Raw genomic sequence first — 21,817 nt, 5'->3', positions numbered from 1 at the left:
ACCAGGGTGCTCAGGGCCCCATCCAACCTGCCTTCAACACTTCCAGAGTTGGGGCATCCCCAACTTCCCCAGGCAACCTGTTCTAGTGCCTCACCACCCTCTGAGTAAGGAATTTCTTCCTAACATCTAATCCTACTCTCTCCTCTTTAAAACTGATTCTCCCTGTCCTATACTACGTGTCTGTGTAAATAGCCCCTCACTCTCTTTTATGAGCCCCCTTTAAGTACTGGAAGGCCACAGTGAGGTCTCCCCAAAGCCTTCTCTTCTTCACGCTGAACAACGCCAGCTCTCTCTCCTTTGTGGAGAGGTGCTCTAAATCTATTGTGAATTCCTGTAATAATACAATATATGAAAGAACCACCATAGTTTTACATTCATTATTTTTTATTCATCTTTTGTTTAGCAATCTTCTAATTTAAAAGTGTGCACTACAATTTCACTCAACATAATAAGCATCTGTGCTATAGCAAATACACTTCCAGGCACTTTAACAGCCCTTGATAACCACTTATTTTAGTTTCTCTCTTACAACATATATTTGAGTCTTTCTAGCATTACATTATGCATAACATTGAAAAAATATTTAACTAGTTTTATTTAATGGGAGATTTAGGCAAAACCAAAGAACACCAATTTTCATTTATTTCCTGATGTTTTCGCTTTGAAATATAGATGATACATCAAATATTGTTCCCACCTTTACAACTAAAACCAAACAAAATGAAAAATGAATATTGGTTGTTTATAAAGGAAGTACTGAAATACTGCTCCCATTGAATCTTGTGGTAAATCTGCATTTCACTTGATGTGAAACTCTATTAGGCTTAATAACAAACAAAGTGTAAGACTGAGATTCTAAAATTAAGAATATTGGATCTGGATCCATGTGGCTTCAGGTACAATTTGACATACAAGAAATAGATAAGAATCTAATAATAACATTGGCAATGCAACTTTGTATGCATGAGAGTGGACAAACTGTTCTTAAAAATTTTAATATAATAATAGAGTAAGCTCTAATAAAATAACATGCTGCATTTTTGTAATTAATAAAAGTACGTAAAACTTCATCAAACTCTGATTTAGGAATTTCTTCTTCTAATGGAGAAAATGCAAGATTTTTTCCAAGACAAGTATTGTGGGAAAAGTCTTTAAAGATTCTAGAGTATTCTGTGAAGACAAGTTTCTACTTCTTCAATTACAATATGAAAACAAAACACATAGAACTTCCCTTGTGCTTTAAATGATACATTACTCTTCTAAAACAGAAAACTTACACTTATTATATTGTCTGCTGCAATGACATTTTGTGTGCTTTCTACTGGTTTTTTACTTTTTTTTATAGAAGGTTTTTGAAACACTCTAGTAATACAGGCTATGTTTATACGTCATTTTGACATCTTATTTTGAAGGGATCAAAGCTCAATAAATATGAAACATTTCATTTACTCTGGTGAGTAAATGGTGGTAAAGGTTTCTCATGACAAGGTAAAGCAGAATAAATTAAACTGTATGTTATACCTTTTAATGTCAGAGCAAATAGATGACAAAAAAATGGAAAAGAGAAGACAACTGTCAACAAAGGCCAAAGAAACTATTCAAGAAGCACTGAACACTTGCCCTATCTGCACCGTTAATCTGAAAGATATGTTGAAAATGCTTAAGGCAGGTGATACTAATTTAGCTTGTCTGGGCATGTGCTCTTCAAACTGATAAAATCCTATTGACATAAAACTGGGAGCTTTCTAAGAAAAGTGACTGAAAATAAGTCATGTGCCTCAGTTCAGTAGTTTCTGTCATCACTTCTATGACATAATATTCCCAAATGTTGAAGTCTTCTCAAGTGCTTTTAAATTTCTTGTTTATTGGGACGGTTCTATTTGAACAATAACTAAAAATAACAATTGGAGGGAAACTATCTAGAAAAATCTTTGTATGCACCTGGGTTATTCCTATATGCTTTTGTAAATGATAACTAAGAGCATGTAAACAAACTGTACAACTAAATCTAAGCAGTTATCATTACAATTATATACTGCCTTCCAGCCAGTGCAATCAAAGCCTATTATATTTTGGGAATTTGGTAAATATTACTAAATTCATATTTTTAATAGATGGATATATTGCTGGATATATTTTGATTCCTGATGAGTTACAGGAGTCAGATGAAAGTAAGGATGGGATGCATTACAGCTTGTATTGTTAAGTTAAAATGATATTTCACCACTTGATCTTATCTTGGATATCTTCTATAGTCTTTCTACTGTTACAGAGCACTAAGAAAAAGGGACATGATCACTAAAATATCTTTAAGAATATTCTGAAAAAGGAAGATTTCTTGTGGTCAGGAGAGAGGATGCTTATTCCACAAGACTCAAAAGGAATTACCATAATCACCTCCCAAAAATTGTTTCAATGCTTTTTTACTAATGTAAAGGATAGCAGGACATTTTCCTGTATTAAGCAAAGTTTTATACTGTGGGTGAGCAATGCTTTTCTTTGTCTGCTGCACGCAGAAGTGTTACGACGAATTGGTAAAATCAAGAAAACTCATTCCCATTGTAAAGCAGAAACTAAAAGCATGAATAAGAAGAGTACCTAAATTATGACAGTCAAAGGTTATAGAAATTTAGATGTCAGCCAATATGTTCTGGCATTCAAGAATCATAAGAACAGTTATAACTGCAGCTGCCAGATTTCCTCTTTATACTACAATCTGATTCATGAATAAGTGCCAATCAACCCAAGCTCTCACACTTCCAGCTCTAGATTCTCAGGCTTTGATTTAGCAGAAGGTGTTTGCACTGCTCTAAACTTTTTTTAAAAAAATAACAGTGATTCCAAGTCAGTTTAATCTTCTGTTCAGTTGTATTTGAATACTCATTTAAAGCTTTTTGTTGAACCACTTTGTTTCAATTACACACATTATAAAACTCAGACTATAAAGGTGCCAGCTTATTACACTGTGCAACTTGTGCAGTTTTTCAATACATAATCTCAGAAACAAAGAATGGGTAAGGTTGGAAGGGACCACAGTGGGTTATCTGGTCCAACCTCCCTGCTCAAGCAGGTCTATCCGAGAGCACATGACGCAGGATTGCATTCAGGTGGTTCTGGAATATCTCCAGTGAGGGAGACTCCACAATCTCTCTGGGCCAGTGTGTGGTCTCTGGCACAGTACAAAAGTTCTTCCTCATATTCAGGTGGAACTTCCTGTGCATCAGTTTCTGCCCATTGCCTCGTGTTCTAGTGGTTGGCACCCTGGAGCAGAGCCTGCCTTCATCCTCTTCACACCCCTGCTTTAGATATTTATACGCATTAGTGAGGTCCCCTCTCAGTCGTCTCTTCTCGAGGCCGAACAGGCCCAACACCCTCAGCCTTTCCTTGTAAGGAAATACAGTGGAGCATTTTTGCATTTTTTTTTTTTTAAAGAAAGAGCAGTCCCTATTCTGCTATCCTTACTAAGGTGAAGAAGTATTTAATTGCAAACATAGCATGTGTACAGCATGACATTATAGACTAATGTGCCGTTCAGTGAATGATATTTTCAGCTGGATAGCTCTGTCAACTACATCCAACTTAGTTGAGAGGATATATTCAAACATGAAGAACTGCGTTAAAAAATACTATAAATATTATATAAGTAGTGAATTGTGCTTTGATTTTCCATCAATAATAAAATGATGAATTAAGGGAACATGTAAATTGCACTTGAACTGTGTAGAGCTGTTTCTCATGTTGCTCTGGGAACAAAATATTACTACAAAATAAAGCCTGTTTAACCCTTTTAGAGATCTGGGTGATATCTATGTGATTGCTACTTCGAAAGACAAAAAAAAAGTATTTTTCTTTGCCTCATCTAATCTATATGTTTATAGACAGACTTGTTCAAACTCTGCATGATGTGTCAAAACAGAAAATTTGTATGTTTCATGATTTTGGTTTTTAATATTCTTACTATTAATTCCCTCAACAGTTTGAGTCAAGTGACAAGTGACAGCAAAATAATGCAATAAAAGTCTCTCTGCAACATCCAAAGAATCTTTCTCAAAATCTGACTATTTCATTTTGGAGAAATTTGAGAGAAGATGGAATCAGATTATCAGCTATCCACAATTAGCCTTGTTTAGTCCCCCAAGTACCCAGATACTCTGAGGCAATTCTTAAAAGATGGTACTTCTGGGAATGACTTTGCAATGGCCAATGACAACTCACTCCTATCATTGTAGTAATACTCCAGGAAGTACTACTACTTTAGAATGGCCTGCCAAAACAGAAGGAAACTTGCCAAAGCCACTACACGAGGTTTCCACCAGATAGCATCATGAAAGAACAGGTGATATGACTTACAAGTCAATTCTGGCAGTGACATAATTTGACAAAGAGCTTTATAACTGAAGCCAATAAAAACTTAATTACATATAGAGGCCCATATTCCCACTTAGGAATAACACAAGTGGTACTGATGATGTGCTTTAGATACCATAAAAACACAGGCAGTAAAGTAACAGCTTTCTGACAATCTTACCTGGGTACAGCTGCTTTGTTGGGGCACTCAGCTGTGCAGTTTTTGAAACTCTGTAAGCAACATCCGATCCTTTTGAATTCCTTCTGTTTGTGCAAAATCCTGCTGTTCTTGATATTCCTTCTGGTGAATTGTGAAATTCTAATGCTTTTAGCACATCAACGGGTTCAGCTGACAAAGGAAAAAAAAAAATCAACAAAAAGAATTACTCATCTTGCATGTCTCCAGTACACAGCCTCCAAAAAGGATACGAATTTCATTGTAAAAGCGTGTGTGTAATCCAAGCAGTAGCTGCATTCTATTTTGATTTATTGCACATTACTCCTACACCATAATAATATTTTAACAGGATTATTCATTTTTAAATATGTAGATGTTCATCCCGTCCAACATAATTTTTATGATTAGATTTTCAAACTACTTGACTACACATGGAAAATCATCATTTTGCAAACGCGGAGTCTTGGTGATTGAAACTTACAATACACACTTTTAATATGTGATTTTTAAGAAGTGGAACTGATTTTCAAAGTTAGCACAAAAGTTTCAGAAACATTCAAGTGCCAATAATCTGCTACCAGAAAATCATCTGTTGCTAACATTAAAATATAATCTGATTATATATAACGTCTTTCTCAGACACAAAGTGATAAGGAAGCAGCTAAACTAATTTCTCATCCAGTTAGAGGAAGAAAAATGTACCTGCTTTGCCTGCAAGGACTGAATGGACTGAATCACATATTCCATTATTTCCAAGTTAAAATGCAAATGGATGTGGTTTGTACTTTCGAGACCAAGTACAATAAAATTCCATTTGTGCTCAGCAATTTAAAGTTGAAATCCAGAGCTGTTACTGCACTCACATTGATGCAAATTAAAGCAAACAAGAAAGCATATATATGTATACAAATACGTATAGAAAGCCAACAACAAAGCCTTAAGCTATAAAAGTTCTCTGTGGTAAAAGGACAAGGAACTGGATGGACAAGCACTTCAACAGAGGCAGTGAGAGAAAACAGTTTGTAAATTACACATCTTGGGAAAAATTAAGGTGCTCATTGTCATGCTCCCTATGGATCCCTTAGCTAATGTATTTTTCTGAGTGGAAACAGAATTTCAATAGACTTTTTTTTTCTCTGATTCTGTTCTGCAGTTTTTACATCGGCAAATTCATAACCACTTTATCTGGACAGGCAAAGTTTTACATGACTTTCACTGTGAAAGCTGAGAAATGTGCTTGGTAAATTTGACCTTACTTCATCCTTGAACTGCACTGTGGCATTAATTACAGCTGATTTATTGCCTGCTATCATTCACTTTACATGTGAACAAAATATCAACGTAAGGCCCAAAATACCACTGCGGATGAATATTCAACTATTTGAACAGCTATTTGCAAAAAAGTGGAAGACTGTAAAAACACAGGCCAAGTATTAGTCTTACCTCTCTGTTGAGTACTGACAAAAAAATTTTAATGGATATAATGTATTTTCTATAGGTGTTCCACGCAATTCTAGTCACTACCATACTGAAGGAACTCCCACTCTTTTTTCCTGGTAACTGATGCCTATTTTTGCTTTACTTATAATAATTTGAACCAGTAAAGTAACGTAGAACCAGTCACTAGAAATATTAGTAAAAATTCCAATTCGCTGTATAAGTCAACCACTGCTACATTCCTTTTTCCTTTGCTCTTTTCTATAATTTGCACCAGATTCTTCATTATTTTTTAGAATAATGGCCTTTCTTTGCCTGGCTGACTGGGAGACCCATAAACAAGATTATTCATTACTCCCTGCTAGTTCTCTTGCTAAAAAACCTCCAGACAAGAAACAGAATAATAATAGGACAATCTTTAAACCACAAATTCCAAATAATAAGAACAAACATTCTTGCTAATAGTCCACAGCTGACTATTTATTTATTTCTGCAAACTGTGATTCACAAAACATAAAATAGCAAAAGAACTAGTCAGTTTAAAAGAATTTCTAGAAGTGTAATTTGTCATAGAAATGACAAGTTAGATGAAGTAACAATTTCTACAGAAATGACAAGTTCCATGAAGTAATTAACGTAAAAAAAGGTAATTAGTCTATCTCCAAAGACAAGGTGGCTGACCGATTAAATACATACAGATCACAAGTAACAGAAACTGCTTCCCTAATTTATATCAAAGATTTCAGACAGCCACTTCAAACAGCATTAATAAAGTAAAGTGGTTTTTTAGAAGTCTTTAGATAAAGTGGACAGGAACGTAAAAGATGCATGACTCCTCCTGCATCATGCCTAGTGCTACCATATAGTGAGGTTTCTGCAGAAGACCCCTCTTTTTGCTAGTAGAAATTTTGTCTCAGGGAATTTCAGGATTTTTTAATATATCTCCTGTAACTATTGCAGCGGTTGGAACAAGCATTCAGTAGGCTTGACCGTGTTGCCACTACATCAGTCTCCAAATTCTTGATGAGCTCACTGTGCAGATAATCTGCTCAGTGCATATACAGAAAGCAATAGATGCTGTTGCCACAGAACACACGTGTAGGAATACAGTCTAAAATGAACAGCTCTTGAAAAACTGCAGCGTAGGCCCTCACTGGTTAGAGGTAACCTGTTCAAGTGTAAAGGACAATGAGAAGTCCTCCCACAGCCAACACTGCTTGCACAGAAGACCAGGGAGGGAGGTAGGAAGATGACTCACAGTCAGAGAAGAGCATAGTCTGGAAGCTTTCACCTGAAACTATGGCTTCTCTCTGCCAGTTTTCATAGGTTCTGCAGTGCTCAGCATCACTGTATCCTGAGAGCTTCCATTTTTCCTGAAAACTGCCTCTTCTCTAGCATGCTGCTCCCACATGAGTTCTGGGAATGGGAAGAAATAACCAGAAAGAGCACCAATGCTAAGGGCATACAGTTTGCCTGTCTGTGTGGCCCAGAAACTAAGATTACAGCTTGTACTTACATGGGGCAACATTAATATAACCCATATATTGACAAATCAAGGGTCTCCCACAAGACCTTCCTTGCAGCGCATAAAACAGCTTTCCTAAATGATTTACCTTCTATTTAATTTCCTTGGATAATTTTCTGAAAAAGTAAAGAAAACTGCAGATTAATATTATATGATGTAATGCTTTTGCATCTTTCCAATTTGGTGCCAAAATTTCAGATGGCAAGGAAATAACAAATAAGCATCATGCAAACAGTTCCCCAGTTCTTGGGATGCAGTTAATTCTCCTTATGAAACTTAGACATCAGCTTTGAAAACTCAACTGTTTGCCAGGCAAATTCGACAAAATACAAGATCCAGATGCAGAAAATAGGTCCCTTATGCAGATGTTTATGGCCATGCTGCACTGCTACTTCAAGGCCACCTCTTGCAGGAGAGCCAAAGTCCCAAGATAACCCTGTGAAAAGAAGATTGTGTTCATCAGGGCAAGCCTGCAGTTTTCAGCCTAAGCTCTCCTGAGTTTCAGACTACAATCAAAATGCAAGTTTCCACTCTGCTACTTTTCCACTGATATAAAACCAACTGCAGGGGATTATTCTTCTCACTAATGATTATAGTGCAAAGTTCAACAGCATATGTCCTTGATTCAAAAGAGTTCAGAGAGACATGTGCAACTTTCACTGCCACTGAAAGACTGCACAGTAGTAGCCAGAGGAGAAGTGTTTAAAAATTATGGGATTTTTGGTATGGCAAAGGTGAATTATTCAGAAATCCCTTTTTGGAAAACAGAATTGCATGAGATGGGAACCTGAGTGTTCCAGTATCTTTCAAGATACCAAACTGTTAATCATTTAACTCCATCATAAGTCCCTGGTTTTCAAATAAAAAGAAGATAAAGCACATGAACAAAAATTAGTGGTATAATATCTTAAGACCCAAAATAACTTGTAACTTGCAATATTTAAAATTGTAGAGCCAAATACTGTGGTATGACTGAATCATAGAATCATAGAATCATAGAATCGATTGGGTTGGAAAAGACCTCCGAGATCATCGAGTCCAACCCTTGGTCCAAATCCACTCCATTTACTAGATCATGGCACTCAGTGCCACGTCCAATCTGCGTTTAAAAATCTCCAGGGATGGTGAATCCACCACCTCTCTGGGCAGCCCATTCCAATGCCTGATTACTCTCTCTGTAAAGAATTTTCTCCTGATATCCAACTTAAATTCCCCCTGGCGGAGCTTAAGCCCGTGCCCCCTTGTCCTATTGCTGAGTGCCTGAGAGAAGAGACCAACCCCCACCTGGCTAGAACTTCCCTTCAGGTAGTTATAGACGGTGATGAGGTCACCTCTGAGCCTCCTCTTCTCCAGGCTAAACAACCCCAGCTCCCTCAGCCTCTCCCCATAGGACTTATGCTCTAGTCCCTTCACCAGCCTTGTTGCTCTTCTCTGGACCCGCTCCAGCACCTCAATATCCTTTCTGAACTGAGGGGCCCAGAACTGAACACAATACTCAAGGTGTGGCCTCACCAACGCAGAGTACAGGGGAAGGATCACTTCCTTGCTCCTGCTGGCCACGCTATTTTTGATACAGGACAAGATCCCATTGGCCTTCTTGGCCACCTGGGCACACTGTTGGCTCATGTTGAGCTTCCTGTCATCCATTCACTCAACGAGCTTCCATATTTATAGTGGTATGGATAAGAATATTTGGTCCAAAGCATTTCATATTAAATATAGCTTCAAAACCATATTCAATCTTCCTTTGCTTTCCTTTTAGCTTTCTTCTATTGTAACTAAATAGGAAACTTAGGGGGAACAAAAAGATGTTGACAGAAATGTAAAATGTTCTCAGCTACTTTAAATGGTACTAAAACATGTGTAAGAGCACATAAATTAAAAAGAAGAAAGTAAAAAACACCCCAAACTTCTGTCAGCATATCTCTGCTGGAAATAGAAAGAATTCAGTGGAGTTGAGTAGTTGTAAACTGGATGCTAGATCACACTTTTACACTGCTGGGTCAGGAAAGATTATCAAGAGTCAACAACATGAGGGAAATTTCATGTGTTTTCTGTTTATTTGGAAAGGAGGAAGGTAAGTAAAAACTGACTACCAATTTTGGTTAGCATTTTCAAGCCTAGACTTTCTCTATATACAATGATACATTTGTTCTAAAGGCTATGACAATGCATTCTATTAAATGAAATAATAACCACATATTGTAAAAATATAATGCTATTAAAGACTGAAAAAGAACATTATTATCATGTAGTTAAAAACATCACAGCTTTCACTGCACTCCACAATCTCTAAACTGAAACAAAACTTGTGATATATCATTCCTATTAATACTAATACTACACATATGGATCAAATTATGATACCTTTCTGTTGCATTACACCCAACAACTACTGCCATCGCTCAATGTCGTATCTTCTGGAGTTAAACAGAATCTGATGAAAACAGCAGATTCATTGCTGATATGTTATGTCACAAATGTAAATAACACACATTATTCAAGTCCAGAGGACTTGCTTCCTTCACTTAGATTTCTTGATATTTGAGTTATCTATTACATAACATGGCTCTGCCTTTCTCTTGGTGGAAACTGCCCATGGTGGAGGTTCCCAGGTACCATAACAAGTCATGATATCAGAGAAAGGAGGGACTGAGAAACTGTACAACAGTGCAGAAACTGAAGTCCTTTGGACACATAGTCTGTGCTGATGACTTATGCAATATGTGACATCCAGTCTCCTTGTCTCAAGGATGACCCCAGTTTTCAGTAAAAGTGCTTAGCAATTCCCCATCTCTCCACAGGAATGCTTCTTGCAGGTGATCCATAACCCTAGGCAAGAATGTACTTTACAAGACAGGGACAAGTTGCAACAAATGCAAGAAAATCTGCATTGAAATGGTCATGTCGGGTTCATTACATCCGGATTTATTTAAATGTAGAGAGTAACTAAATAAACAGTGTTTAATAATATCTTATTTTATTAAATATGTATCCTGTCTGTAACTGAGATCATGGTGAACTTAGTACCCTAGTAAAAGGTACCTTAATAAAATTCCTTGTTTCTGCTTCAGTGGCCACCATTAAATTTCTGCATTGTAACAAAGCCCATCTGACACTGCAAAGGTAAACTGTACAGAACCCAAAAAAGATGGATCAACAGTGCATCTAATGGCAGCAATGTAATCTTTGGAATTATACCAGCCACAATAACTTCAGATAAAAGACTAAAATCTATACATACTATCTTTCTAGCTACAATCACATTTTAAAGTTAATTATCTTTATTTTAATGAATTTTCATTTATGAAAACGTTTTGATTTACAACACGCTTTTTTAAGAAGTTTTACTCAAATCAAGTTAGTGAGTGACATTACTGTAAATGCTAGGTATGTAAATGTTAGGTAATTAACACATACAGAAAATAGAGCTGTATTGTTTCATGTAAGTAGAATGTTCTGTCCTGTATGACTCTAAGTAGCTAATGTGTCTATGTCAATAAATTGACACTTAAGCATACAAAAAACTTGAGCTCCTGTTTCTTAGCATACATATCAGCTTCCATGTAGTAATTTAAGTCTGCTGCAGTCACAAATAAATTGACAAATTCTGTGTTATATTCGTTTCATTCATAGAAAACTACCTGAACATTCTATTACTGGAAACTTTTTTTCAGAAGAAAAACTTAACCACCTACTTGTGCTTTTTCAGAAATCTTTTTGACCCACCTAAGCTAGTTGGCTCCCAGACAGATTTCTAACCTATGTAAAGCTGTACTGAGAAGCAGTTTATGTGTCAATTCCACGAGTGGCTGCAATTGCACACTGGTGTGGATCTCACTCAGTATCTCATGACTTACTCAGATCTGAAGGCGTCAAACATTTAGAATCATCTCATCCCACATGTATGCACTGGTCCTCAGTAGACTTGGTATACATGCAGATTGAAAACATATTATTCATTGAACTGAGAACTTTTGAATGAGTTCGATTATTCCTTAAAAGAAAACCATGGAAGTCAGAATGGACTTATCTAAAGGTCACACCTTGAGTTTTCTTCTATTTAACACTGAATGTGCTGTAAGACACTTAGAAGCTGCAGTGGGAATAGAGCACAGAACCTTTTCAGATAGGGTGTACCAAGCTTGACACTTATTGCCTTGCTATAAACTGAACAGCAAAGCATTTTTTAGCTGCAGATAAAGGTGCTGGTGCCTAAGGACCAAACAGTTCAAGAAAGACTGTTATTGAAGATAGGGTATATACAGGAAACAATCATCTGCATTTTCAGAAGGAAGGACTTCATTGTCAGGCCTCAAAGTGGAACTCTCCAGGATTGACAGGAAAGTGACTGCAGTGGCAACTTCTGGCTACAAAATTCATTCCCATAAGAAATTGTTTAGGGGATGATTCATTTAAACTAAAATATTTTTATTTCTGTTCAAAACCTAGTAAAGCAAAGAAGTTAAAATCCCATTATATTTAGATTTTGGTCTGGTAGCTCCTGGGTCTTAGTCTCTTAATTTTGTGAGGGAGCTCAGGCCCAATGACCCTTCCCTATTTAAAGGCTGTGTTCACCCACATAATTTGCAAGATGCTACTAGATTGCATGCTGGAGGACATGCTTTAAATGCAAACAATAACAAAACTCAAGGGAAAAAAAAAAAGCCACTATTTACTTTACAGATATACCTTAGCAAATGGAGGGCGCAACTCAGTGTTTGCCGTACTGTTAATACCCCTAGTAACTTTGCCTTTCCATTTTTTTGATATAGTAAACAGTATTTTTACAATTAACATTATTATGTGTTTTTCCAATAAAATAAACAGGTAACTTCGAGTTATCATAATTCTTCAGCAATGCCTTTTTCTTTATTGATGTGAAAGTGCAAATTTATCAGTGATGACTCCACAAAGCACCTTTAAGAGTTACAATCAATAACTCCTAATTAGTGAGATACAGTCCTGGAGTAGAAAAGAGCTTACTTTGCCCCCATAAAAAGAATTATTTGAGAAATTTAGGAAGACTAATGTCTCTAAATTACTATTATTTTACTTCATATTTTTCCATGGAAATAGGTTTCATTCTGCCAGTAATCTGTTCCAATGGAACCACTGCAAAAACTAAAGCTTAAAGAACATTGAAACATTAATCTTCAGTTCTAAATGGAGTGTTTTTTCGAAGTTTTAGTCCAGTTTTATGTCACTGTAACAGATCATTTAAAACGTACTAGCTGTTACAGCCTGGTAGGTAGGCTAAAATGTGTATATTTCTTGAGTATTAATGAAGGGACTCCTTATATTTGTAGCAAGACTTACAAAATAGGCTACCTATGGTTAGATTTCTAGGTATATATTTAGGGACTTAAATAGGAGGTACTGGCTGCTCTACAGGTTTTTGAAACCATACTACCCATTAGAGGCATAATAGCCTACAGTTATTTAGTTTATTTACTTTTCTTAAAATTTTGAATCTTTGTAAGTGCTTATTCTAAGGACCTTCCACGTATTCTAAAGCTGGGTAAGGATAAACACTGCTATGATGAAGATTTCTGACACTCATTAAATAGTCCAAAGCTTAATGAATATAAGAGGTCTTTACCAGCAGCATTAGAACCTGGATTTGTTAAACTGCTAGCTTGTTGACCTGTAGGATACAAAACAAGGCCCATCTATTACTAGAAATCTGTGCTATTTCTAATGTGGTAAGAATATTTCTGTTTCTGTTTTTACCCTTAGACTTTTTACTTATTGTGGGCACTTACGATGGATATCTTTTAAAGCCACAAATACACAGAATTATTATTATCTTTACTTATTATTTTACTGTGTTCTTCATCTGGTGAGCATTATACAGAAGTAAACATCCAAAAGCAGGAATTCAAAGGCACGTTATGCCCAAATGCTTCACTGAGTTTCCCAGTTCTTAGAAAGGACTCTATTACCTTCTCACTGCAGACTCCAGTCTCTGCATCCCAAGCAACGATTCCCTGCAGTTTGGCCATAGGTGTCTAAGCACTGGAAAAGGGTCAGACACTTCTGTCCTCAGCATTTCCTACTGGCTAGCTCTGGGCAGAGCTGCCCTTCCTCACATGGTTTTGGGCCTGGCAGTCTGAGAATCCCAACTCCACTGAGAGCCCAGACATGTAACAGAAGACTGCTCTGGGAGGAAGCATCAAACGCATCGGTTCTGCAGTGTCCTTTGTGAAGGTTCCAACACTTTTCATAGATGTTAACCAAAGGACTTCACACAGCTGGATAAAATGAACTCTGTTTTATGGGCTGCAGAAGTGAGTTACAGAGCATCTTCAAGGTACAAAAATGAAACCAATTGAGTTGCCTAAAGTAATTACACAGTGCTCCTGAAAATCAAGCTGGGCTTTTTTTAAGGAAACTGAATACAAATTTATGAGATTAACCAAATGTATGTTGCCCTTATATATATTTCTAGAGACATACTTTAAGGTTGTTCTACCTGTTAAGAATTTTCCTACGTTAGCTTTTAGATTAATTATATAATTGGGAGCTTGACTGGTGACATTTTTAGAAGAAGGTGTTATTGCAGTGCTTTCATATTTAATGATTATGAGAACTAGAGATTATCCAGATGCATATAGGAATGCTTTCAATGGCCTAGGATTGACTATTTCACCAACAGAAGCTTGTGTGAAATTGTTCAGAATTGGCTACTTCTGTTTCCATACTAGTTATTTGGAAATTTTTCATTGACTTCTTATGCTGCCAAATCTACTGAATACATCATAGTATTTCAAAGACTATGCGTACAGTTTAGGTATATATGGGATGCAATTTTGATACTCACCAACTACTAACTATAGTTCCTTTTAATGACCAATCTCTAACACTCATAAAGTAAAAAACACCCAACCAACCTACCAACTAAACAAAAAACCTCAAACCAATAACAAACAAACAAACGAACAAACCCCTCTAAAAAAACAAAAAACCACAAAAACCCTCACTCAAATCTCATACTGAAAACAGTGGAAAACTCATCTATATTCAGCTACAGGCTCAGATCTTTAACAACTTTAGCTTGCAGGCTGATTTATTTACTGGAAATATTCAGAAAAAAAAAAGAATATTTCCAGGTTTTGTTAGACTGCATAATTCTGGAGTGCAACCTAGATTTTGAGACTTTTTATCATATTTGTTTTATGTATTTTACCATAAAATGTGACTTTTTTATTCCCAAGACCTTCTTTGAGGCTACATAGGTTGTACTTTTATCACTTGTTCAGCAACATTGACTGCAATCAAGCACTCAAGACCTGATGCTGATTCCATAAAAGGTTTCACCTGTTACCCCAGAAGATTGGGCTAGTTCATCACCTGGTGCAGACCTGTACTGATCCATGGGTTTACAATACTTTAACAGCTGTCTCCATATTTCTGTGGAGCTGTTCTTATTTAGCACCACAGCAAAATCTATCAGGACTGCAGTCCAAGTGCCTAACTATTTTGAGGTCTCTGCTAAAGATTCAAAAAGTTCTTTCTGTACAGACAGTAGACACGGTACTTTCAACTGTGAAAATCAGCAAAACAAGTATTACATTCTTGAGGTATCCAGTTTCTATTGCCTTATCAAAAAAAAAAAGACAGTCTAAAAAATGGTCCCTGCTACAGAAGAGACAAGGTGTTCCCTCAGAAATTAAACATGAAAGAAACTGAGCCCACTTAAAAGTTTTGTTATCAAGGTACTTATTCAGAAATAACCCAAATAACACTTCATAAGTATCTTCTAATAAATGGGAGTTTTCAAATGTGGAACATTTGTACGTTTTTCAGCTTTAAGCACAGAATACAGCTAAGGATGAGATTTAGAAATGGTGCCATTTAAAATAATCCTATTTAATTTTATAGAGAAACAACTCATACGACTAAAAGCTTCCACCATACTTTCACTGATGTCAAAGGTATTCTCTCTCTTATGAGAGCAAGGCAAGGAAATCAGACTCAGTTCTCTATTCTACTAATATTAGCAGGAATTCCTCTTAAGCAGACAGCAAGGTTGTAAAATCCTGAACTTATTTTTTTTATAAACTATGAATGCTTGATTACTACGATAATTTGAGTAAGGTAAGGTACACAGCTAAGCAACAGAGTAGGTAACACTTATTCTATAGCAATACTTTCACAATGTGACCATAATTTGACTCACAACTAAGTTAATTTCTATTACAGATAAAGCTTAGCTGCCACTGACATTATATATAGCAGGATCGGGATCTTTGTTTTTTTAAATCATCTATTATAATACATCTTTCAGTTTGGTTTGCAGAAAACACTTCACTTCCATAATATGAGCTCTGCCAAATCCCTTCTGTCTCACACACTGTGTGCGTTAACACTTTGACACACAGTGAAGTCCCAGACCTGAAATTCAAAGGTTTTACAACCCCTTATGTGTGCTAATGTGCTAAAAGGAATTTAAGTTTTGCCAGATTCTACTACTATTGCAATAACCGGGTCAACAATTAATCCTTACATTTACAGTCTGTAAACTTGGTATTTAATACCAAGTAGAACAGTTATAAGCCCTTGCAACAGGCATGTGTGTTAACCTAATTCCTTTTAAGCCACTGCTCTCTATTGTGTCCATCCAGAGGGCAAATCTTTATCACTGCATGAGACTTCACATTCTTAGAACATTAGAGATTTCTCCCAAGCTCTGCTTAATTTATTCCCCCCTATTATCAACAAATATTCAGAACAATGATAAATTAACCAATGCTAGGAGGATTTCTTCTGAAAAGAAGCAGAGTGCTCTACAGAGAAAAGAAAAGCAACTTCTTAATCTTGCTGGCAGATGGAAACCCTACTGTTTGCCACTGTACAAAACAAATCCGGGAAAGACATAATTGCTCCAGTCTGTTTTAGGTATAACTTCACATCAGTAGTTATGTCATGGCTCCTTTAGTGTGCTGCAACTATGTTAGTATTAAGGGTTCTACTTGGAGAACAAGTAAGTTTAGGCATGACAATTGTAAAAATTAGTATGACAGCCTCTTTCCTACATTTTACAACTGCTGCAGACACCAAATTTACAAGCAACAGGGGGCTGGGGGTGGGTTGGTTTTGGTGTGCTTTTTTTTTTTTTTTCTACTAATCAGAACAAAAGATAGCACCAGGAAATGTTTTCTATCAAAGATTTTTTTTTCCTACTGTCATTCCAAGTATAGGTGTCAGAGACAGAGATTATTTCAAGCCAAAACCACTGAGTATTTGTGGGTGTTCTATATGCACTTATATACAGTTACATTTGTTAAGATATACACAAAAATGAAGTTGAGAAACTTCTTTTCTGCAGAGCTAGTAAAAAGACACAATTTCCTGCAGCCCAAATAGTCCTTTCTTGGATCCTTGTGGAGGCTCCTAAATTAAATGCAAAGACACACGCTCTAGAAAATTAACACCACATACCAGTCATTTTTCTGTTTGATGTCTGCTGCTGCACTTGAAATAATTATTTTAACTTATAAACAATTAAGAAATCTAAATTATATAGCAAAACAGATGTATACATGCACATCTCTCTCAAACTACCCTGGGAAGATTGGACCATTTCACCTGCTGATCCTTGGGACTCGGAAAAAACTTCAGCTAGGACCACTAGCTGCATCTAGTGATGTCACTCTTTGATTTATTCATTTCTGCTGACTTTGTGAATATTAATCTTACAAACCCACACAAACTAACACACAAGACAATTTCACCAAGAAATAAAGGAATAATTTAAATGTTTGTGTTCTTTTTCAATCTTCAAAGTGAATTGATCAGTTAAAATCAGAAGTGCTTTACATCACTAACAGTTCTGGGAAGAAATTTATACTTTTCTAGTTTAAAACTTCATTTTGTACAGGTTTAGACCAGCTGGATACATTCAAGAAACAGATCCGTATCTTCCTTACTAAGCAATTACAGTGTAACTTACTAAGCAATTACACATAAGCAACAGTGTTAAGTGAGCATCCACAAAGAAGACTCTCCTTTTGCCATCACTAATTGGCCCAGTTCTGCATTCCTTCTGCACCCAGAACTCCCACTAGTTTCCAAGCCTGGGTGGGGGAAGCACAAGGAACCTTTGTATTGTCTAAGAGGACAGTAAGAAGTATCTATCCTATATTAGAAACAAATCTGCTTGTCACTTACATAGAAGGTCCAAAGTGTGTTTTCCATATATATCTTCATAGCCTCATTTTCAGTAAGGCTTCTTAAATCTTTTTTTTACTCAGATTAAGAGCTGGATTTCCATTTGCTTGGAAAAGCTTATAAATAATAAAAAGACTGATTTTTCATTTCTCGCCCATGAAATTTAAATCAGCATCACAATAGTGCATTGATGTCAAGCTCTTACAAAAAATTTATAGTGTTGAAGCCATGCCATTTCAACTAAATGAGTTTATTCATTCCAAACACATTACCAACAGATTTAGTATTAAAGGTAAGGAAGGGGAAAGGAAATCAAAGTATGTCTTTTAAAATACTGAATTTTGTTTGCTTTAGCCAAGTCTTAAAGCAAAAATATTTTCTAAAAAGAGCTGGTTAAGAGCTGGTGGGCACTGAGCTGACCAAATATGAGTCACTGCTTTTCCCATTCAGTTTATTCTCACTTCTGTAACTTTTTCTGTCTAAAGAAGAAATAACTCAAAAGCCCAAACACACCCTCACACACCATTTCTTACTTCTATGAAAGACACCTCATACTTCCCTCTTTGTGTGAGTGTGTGTGTGCGCGCGCACGTGTGTGTGTTAAATAAAGAAACTTGGAAAAAGTAATGAATTTTAGGAATTTGTTCAGGTTTGTCTACATGGAATGGCTTTTGTTGCCTTAAAAAGAAGTCACTGCTATATGATTACATGATGTATTCATATAAAGCTAATTTTCTTTTCATAGAGGTAGTTTATGAAAACAAAATTGAAGAATATAGGATTTAAAAGCATTTATAAGGGCAATTCATATTTTGCCCAGCATTCATATTTTATCCAGCATCTTCATTTAGTTATATTGTTTACCTGCTGTAGTATGCTATTTGATTTTATTCCTTGTTATTTTTCCTCTCCTATTTCCAAATATGAGTCATTATGTCCTATGTTATCTTTTGACTACTTTAAATAAGATTAGAATGCATAAAAGATGATTCAGAAATACCTCCCTTGTACTCTGTTAGAGAAATTAGGTCAAATTCTACTCCCTCTGCAGTCAATGGAAAAACTCATACTGACTTCAATAACAGATCAAGCCCTAAACACACAGTTCCCTGTAGTTTCTAAGCAAATAGCATACTGTATTTCAGAAAAGTTCAAGAACCAAGTTCTTTTCAGAATGCTTCTTTCTACAAACACAAGAAGCCTGTAGTTTTAAGTTTCTGAAGTGTCCTTTATGCAGAAGACTAGAAGAAAAGATTTTCAAGTTTTTAATAAAGTTACCAAAGCCAAATTAGTCTGCCTAATGTTGCTGAATATAGTTCAGTAAGTACCACATAATTTCTGTTGATTTTTGCTGGGCTGTTTGGATTTAGGTTTTCTTTTAACTTGTCATTTGCATCCAACCCACTATGTAAACATAATCTACATAAATCCTACCTAATTTAGTCAGTTTTACTATGAAAAGTGTCATAAGAAATCGATCGTGCCTTTAAAGACAGTATCACTTCTTGAAGAAATTTAGTTCAGACATAGTAACGAGGAGCCGAATCCTTGAAGCTCTGCGAGGTTAATTCACTCGGTGTAATTCCACCGAGTCCGTGGAATTGCAATAGGAATGAAATCTGACCCCTTGCAGTCCCTGTCAGAAGCGGGGCCAGCAGGGGGCAGGAGCCCTGATTGATCTGACACCGTCAAGGTTGTGCCCAGGTATAAAGGCTGGAATGGAAACTGGTCACCTTTCCCTGCTCCCTCTAGAACGCCTGTTGATTCGGAAAGTGGGAATTCAGATCGAGAAGTACCTCGTTAAAATAATAAATGTGTAAAAAATAAACCTTTCATTCCAGAGAGTTAAGCCCCACAGCAAAATAAAAATCTCCATCCCAGCCAGACTGGCCCTCAGATGCGACTGCGGGCTCCGGTGGGAGGGAGGGAGGGAGGGATGGAGGAAGAGAGAAAGAAGCAGCGTTTTCACCCTCGGGAGGAGAGGAAAGCTCTCCCGCCACCAGAGACTACACACTGCAGCTCCGCGAACGTGCGAGCACAGCTCTGAAAGCCCAGATGGGCCGGGGGCCCGGGGCTGAGCCGTGCCGGGGAGCGGTGCGGAGGGGAGAAGTGCGGAGGACGCGAGGAGTGGTGCGGGGGAGGGGGCGGCGATTCTTTTCTGCTGAGGCTGCTGCGCTGCTGCCTGGCTCTTGTTCCCACTACAAGTCCCCCGCGGGCCGCACCCTGCCCACCAGGTCCACGGACACCTAAGGGACCACTCGATAGCCCGGGGAGGCTGCAAAGTGGGGAGTAGGCTGGGCACGGCGCGCCGGCGCTGACACCGCCCGTGTGGAGCCCAGCGACCGTCAGGCTGAGCCCACCGAGCTGCCCCGGGCATCTCCACCTGCGGGGCGCCGCTGCCCCAGGGGCTGCCCTCCGCATCGGCTGGCAAAGGGCCCCTTCAAATATATCGTCTCCCACCCTTGCGTCCTGGAAAACTTTTTGCCCACTGAAAACCATTCCAAAAGGAAAAATAACAGAGCGGAGAATGGAGAAAGCCAGAGCACAGAGCTTCCACCCCCACCCCCAACTTTCCCTTTCCTCGCCCCTCTGAGGAGAAGGCAGATACTTGTCGTTCCATTTCAGTCACAACTTGGTGAACTGGAGCAGTTCAACACCACTGAAAATCGGTCGCACACTCCACAAAACAGAGTCCAGCGCTAGAAAAGGATAAGTCACTCTGTTCAACAACTACTTCTTTCATCTTCCCGCCCCGCCAATGTGCATCCCCTTTACCTCATTAAAACCACATCCAAAGTTTAAGGCTGCGGCTGAACGGGAGCCATCCCGCCGCGGCACCTGGGAGGGACGCACCCCCACCGCGCCGCCGGGGGCTCCCAGCGGGTCCCCGCGCTGGCCCCAAGCGCCTTCGTGCGCTCTCGCCTCCCCAGCACCGGGAGCCGCTCTGACAGGTTTCCTCTGAAACGCGGCCCCAACCGTGCTCTGGGTCCTCTCCCCGAGGAGGAGAGAGAGGCGACTGGACTCCCCGGCTCCCCTTTGCTTTCTTACCTCCTCTGACCTCTGCAGTCCGGAGAAGGATAGCGAAGGTGATGAGCACGGTTACAGCCGAGTCCCAGGGCCACCTTCTCGTTTTCCACCTTGTGGACCTTCTCTGCATCTCCATGCTGGGCACCCACAAGTGTGACTTAAACACGGGCGCCTTCAGTTTATACCAGCTCCGTCCTTTCCACTATATTCCCAGAGATGATTTCTCCTATAGAGCCATACGTGATAAACCGAGAGGGATTTTCTCTGTCTCGCCCCGCTCACGCTCTGCCCGGCCTCGCACAGGCCCCTCCGACCCGTCCTCCCCGGTGCCCTGCCTTCAGACTGAGGGGAGCTGAGGGGCTTTAATCAAAATGCAAAGAGCGCCGCATCCCCCTAAAGGCTTCATCCCGTCAGAGGGCTGGGCGAGCGGCTCCCAGGGCCACCCCTGGAGCCCGACTGACACGCCAGCCGCCGGGCGGAGGCCAATCGCGGGGCTCCCCCGGCCGCCCACAGCACCGCCCTCCGCCTCGGCGACGGCACACCGGCCGCTCCGCGGGCACCGGCGGCCCCCGGGGCGGCGGAGAGCGGCCCTGCCGGAGGCGCTCGGGGAGCGGGGCCGGCGGGGCGGGAGCGTCCCTGGGGCACAGCCGGAGTGTCCCGTCCCTGGGGCACCGCCGCCCCGCCGCCCCCCGCCCCGGCACAGCGCGGGCCCCTGGCCCCGGGGCATGCGCAGAGGCGGCCGCGGCGCCCCGCGGAGCGGGGACCGGAGGGGGAGAGGGAGGGACGGGCCGGGGGTGACACTGGGGGGACGCGGGAAGCAAGGGGAGGGGGACGGCGGCGGGGAGGGAGCGAGGCAGGGCAAGTTTGAGGGGAGGAATGTGCGTGAGAGGAGCCGGGGCGCTGAGGTGAAGCCTCTGCCGGGTGGCCCTTCAGGGTCCCCGAAACTGCCCGGTGGCGTTGGTGCGGCGGCAGGTCCGGCCCCGGCGGCCCGTTCCCCCTCACACCCCTCTGAGGCGCAGTTTGTTCTCACACACCCTTGAGGAACCTCCGGGAGCTTCGCTCCAAGGCCATTGTAAGAAAGAAAGGAGCGGGATGGTGAAGGAAAAGCCCGCCACTAAACAGGCGCCCCG

The 21,817-nt window shown here is 39.4% G+C and overlaps 1 protein-coding gene across 3 annotated transcripts in view; it reads right to left on the bottom strand.

The window, feature by feature from the left end:
• COL11A1 (collagen type XI alpha 1 chain) overlaps positions 1 to 21,232 on the bottom strand; it is a 136,960-nt gene extending 115,728 nt beyond the window's left edge. For 2 of the 3 annotated variants that reach the window (XM_039378328.1, XM_039378329.1), the window contains exons 1-2: positions 20,709 to 20,823; positions 4,529 to 4,696 (exon numbers count right to left, since the gene is read on the bottom strand). In XM_039378328.1, coding sequence (XP_039234262.1) covers positions 4,529 to 4,696; positions 20,709 to 20,823 — 283 coding nt within the window. Of the gene's footprint in view, positions 1 to 4,528; positions 4,697 to 20,708 lie in introns of all 3 variants that reach the window. The other variant, XM_039378330.1, reaches the window with a different exon arrangement.
• Between the last annotated feature and the right edge of the window lie 585 nt (positions 21,233 to 21,817).

Source organism: Pipra filicauda, unplaced genomic scaffold, assembly GCF_003945595.2.
Source record: "Pipra filicauda isolate LSUMZ 115617 unplaced genomic scaffold, ASM394559v2 scaffold135_size2527700_pilon, whole genome shotgun sequence".
Lineage (NCBI taxonomy): Eukaryota > Metazoa > Chordata > Aves > Passeriformes > Pipridae > Pipra > Pipra filicauda.
This window is presented reverse-complemented; position numbering and strand designations above follow the sequence as displayed.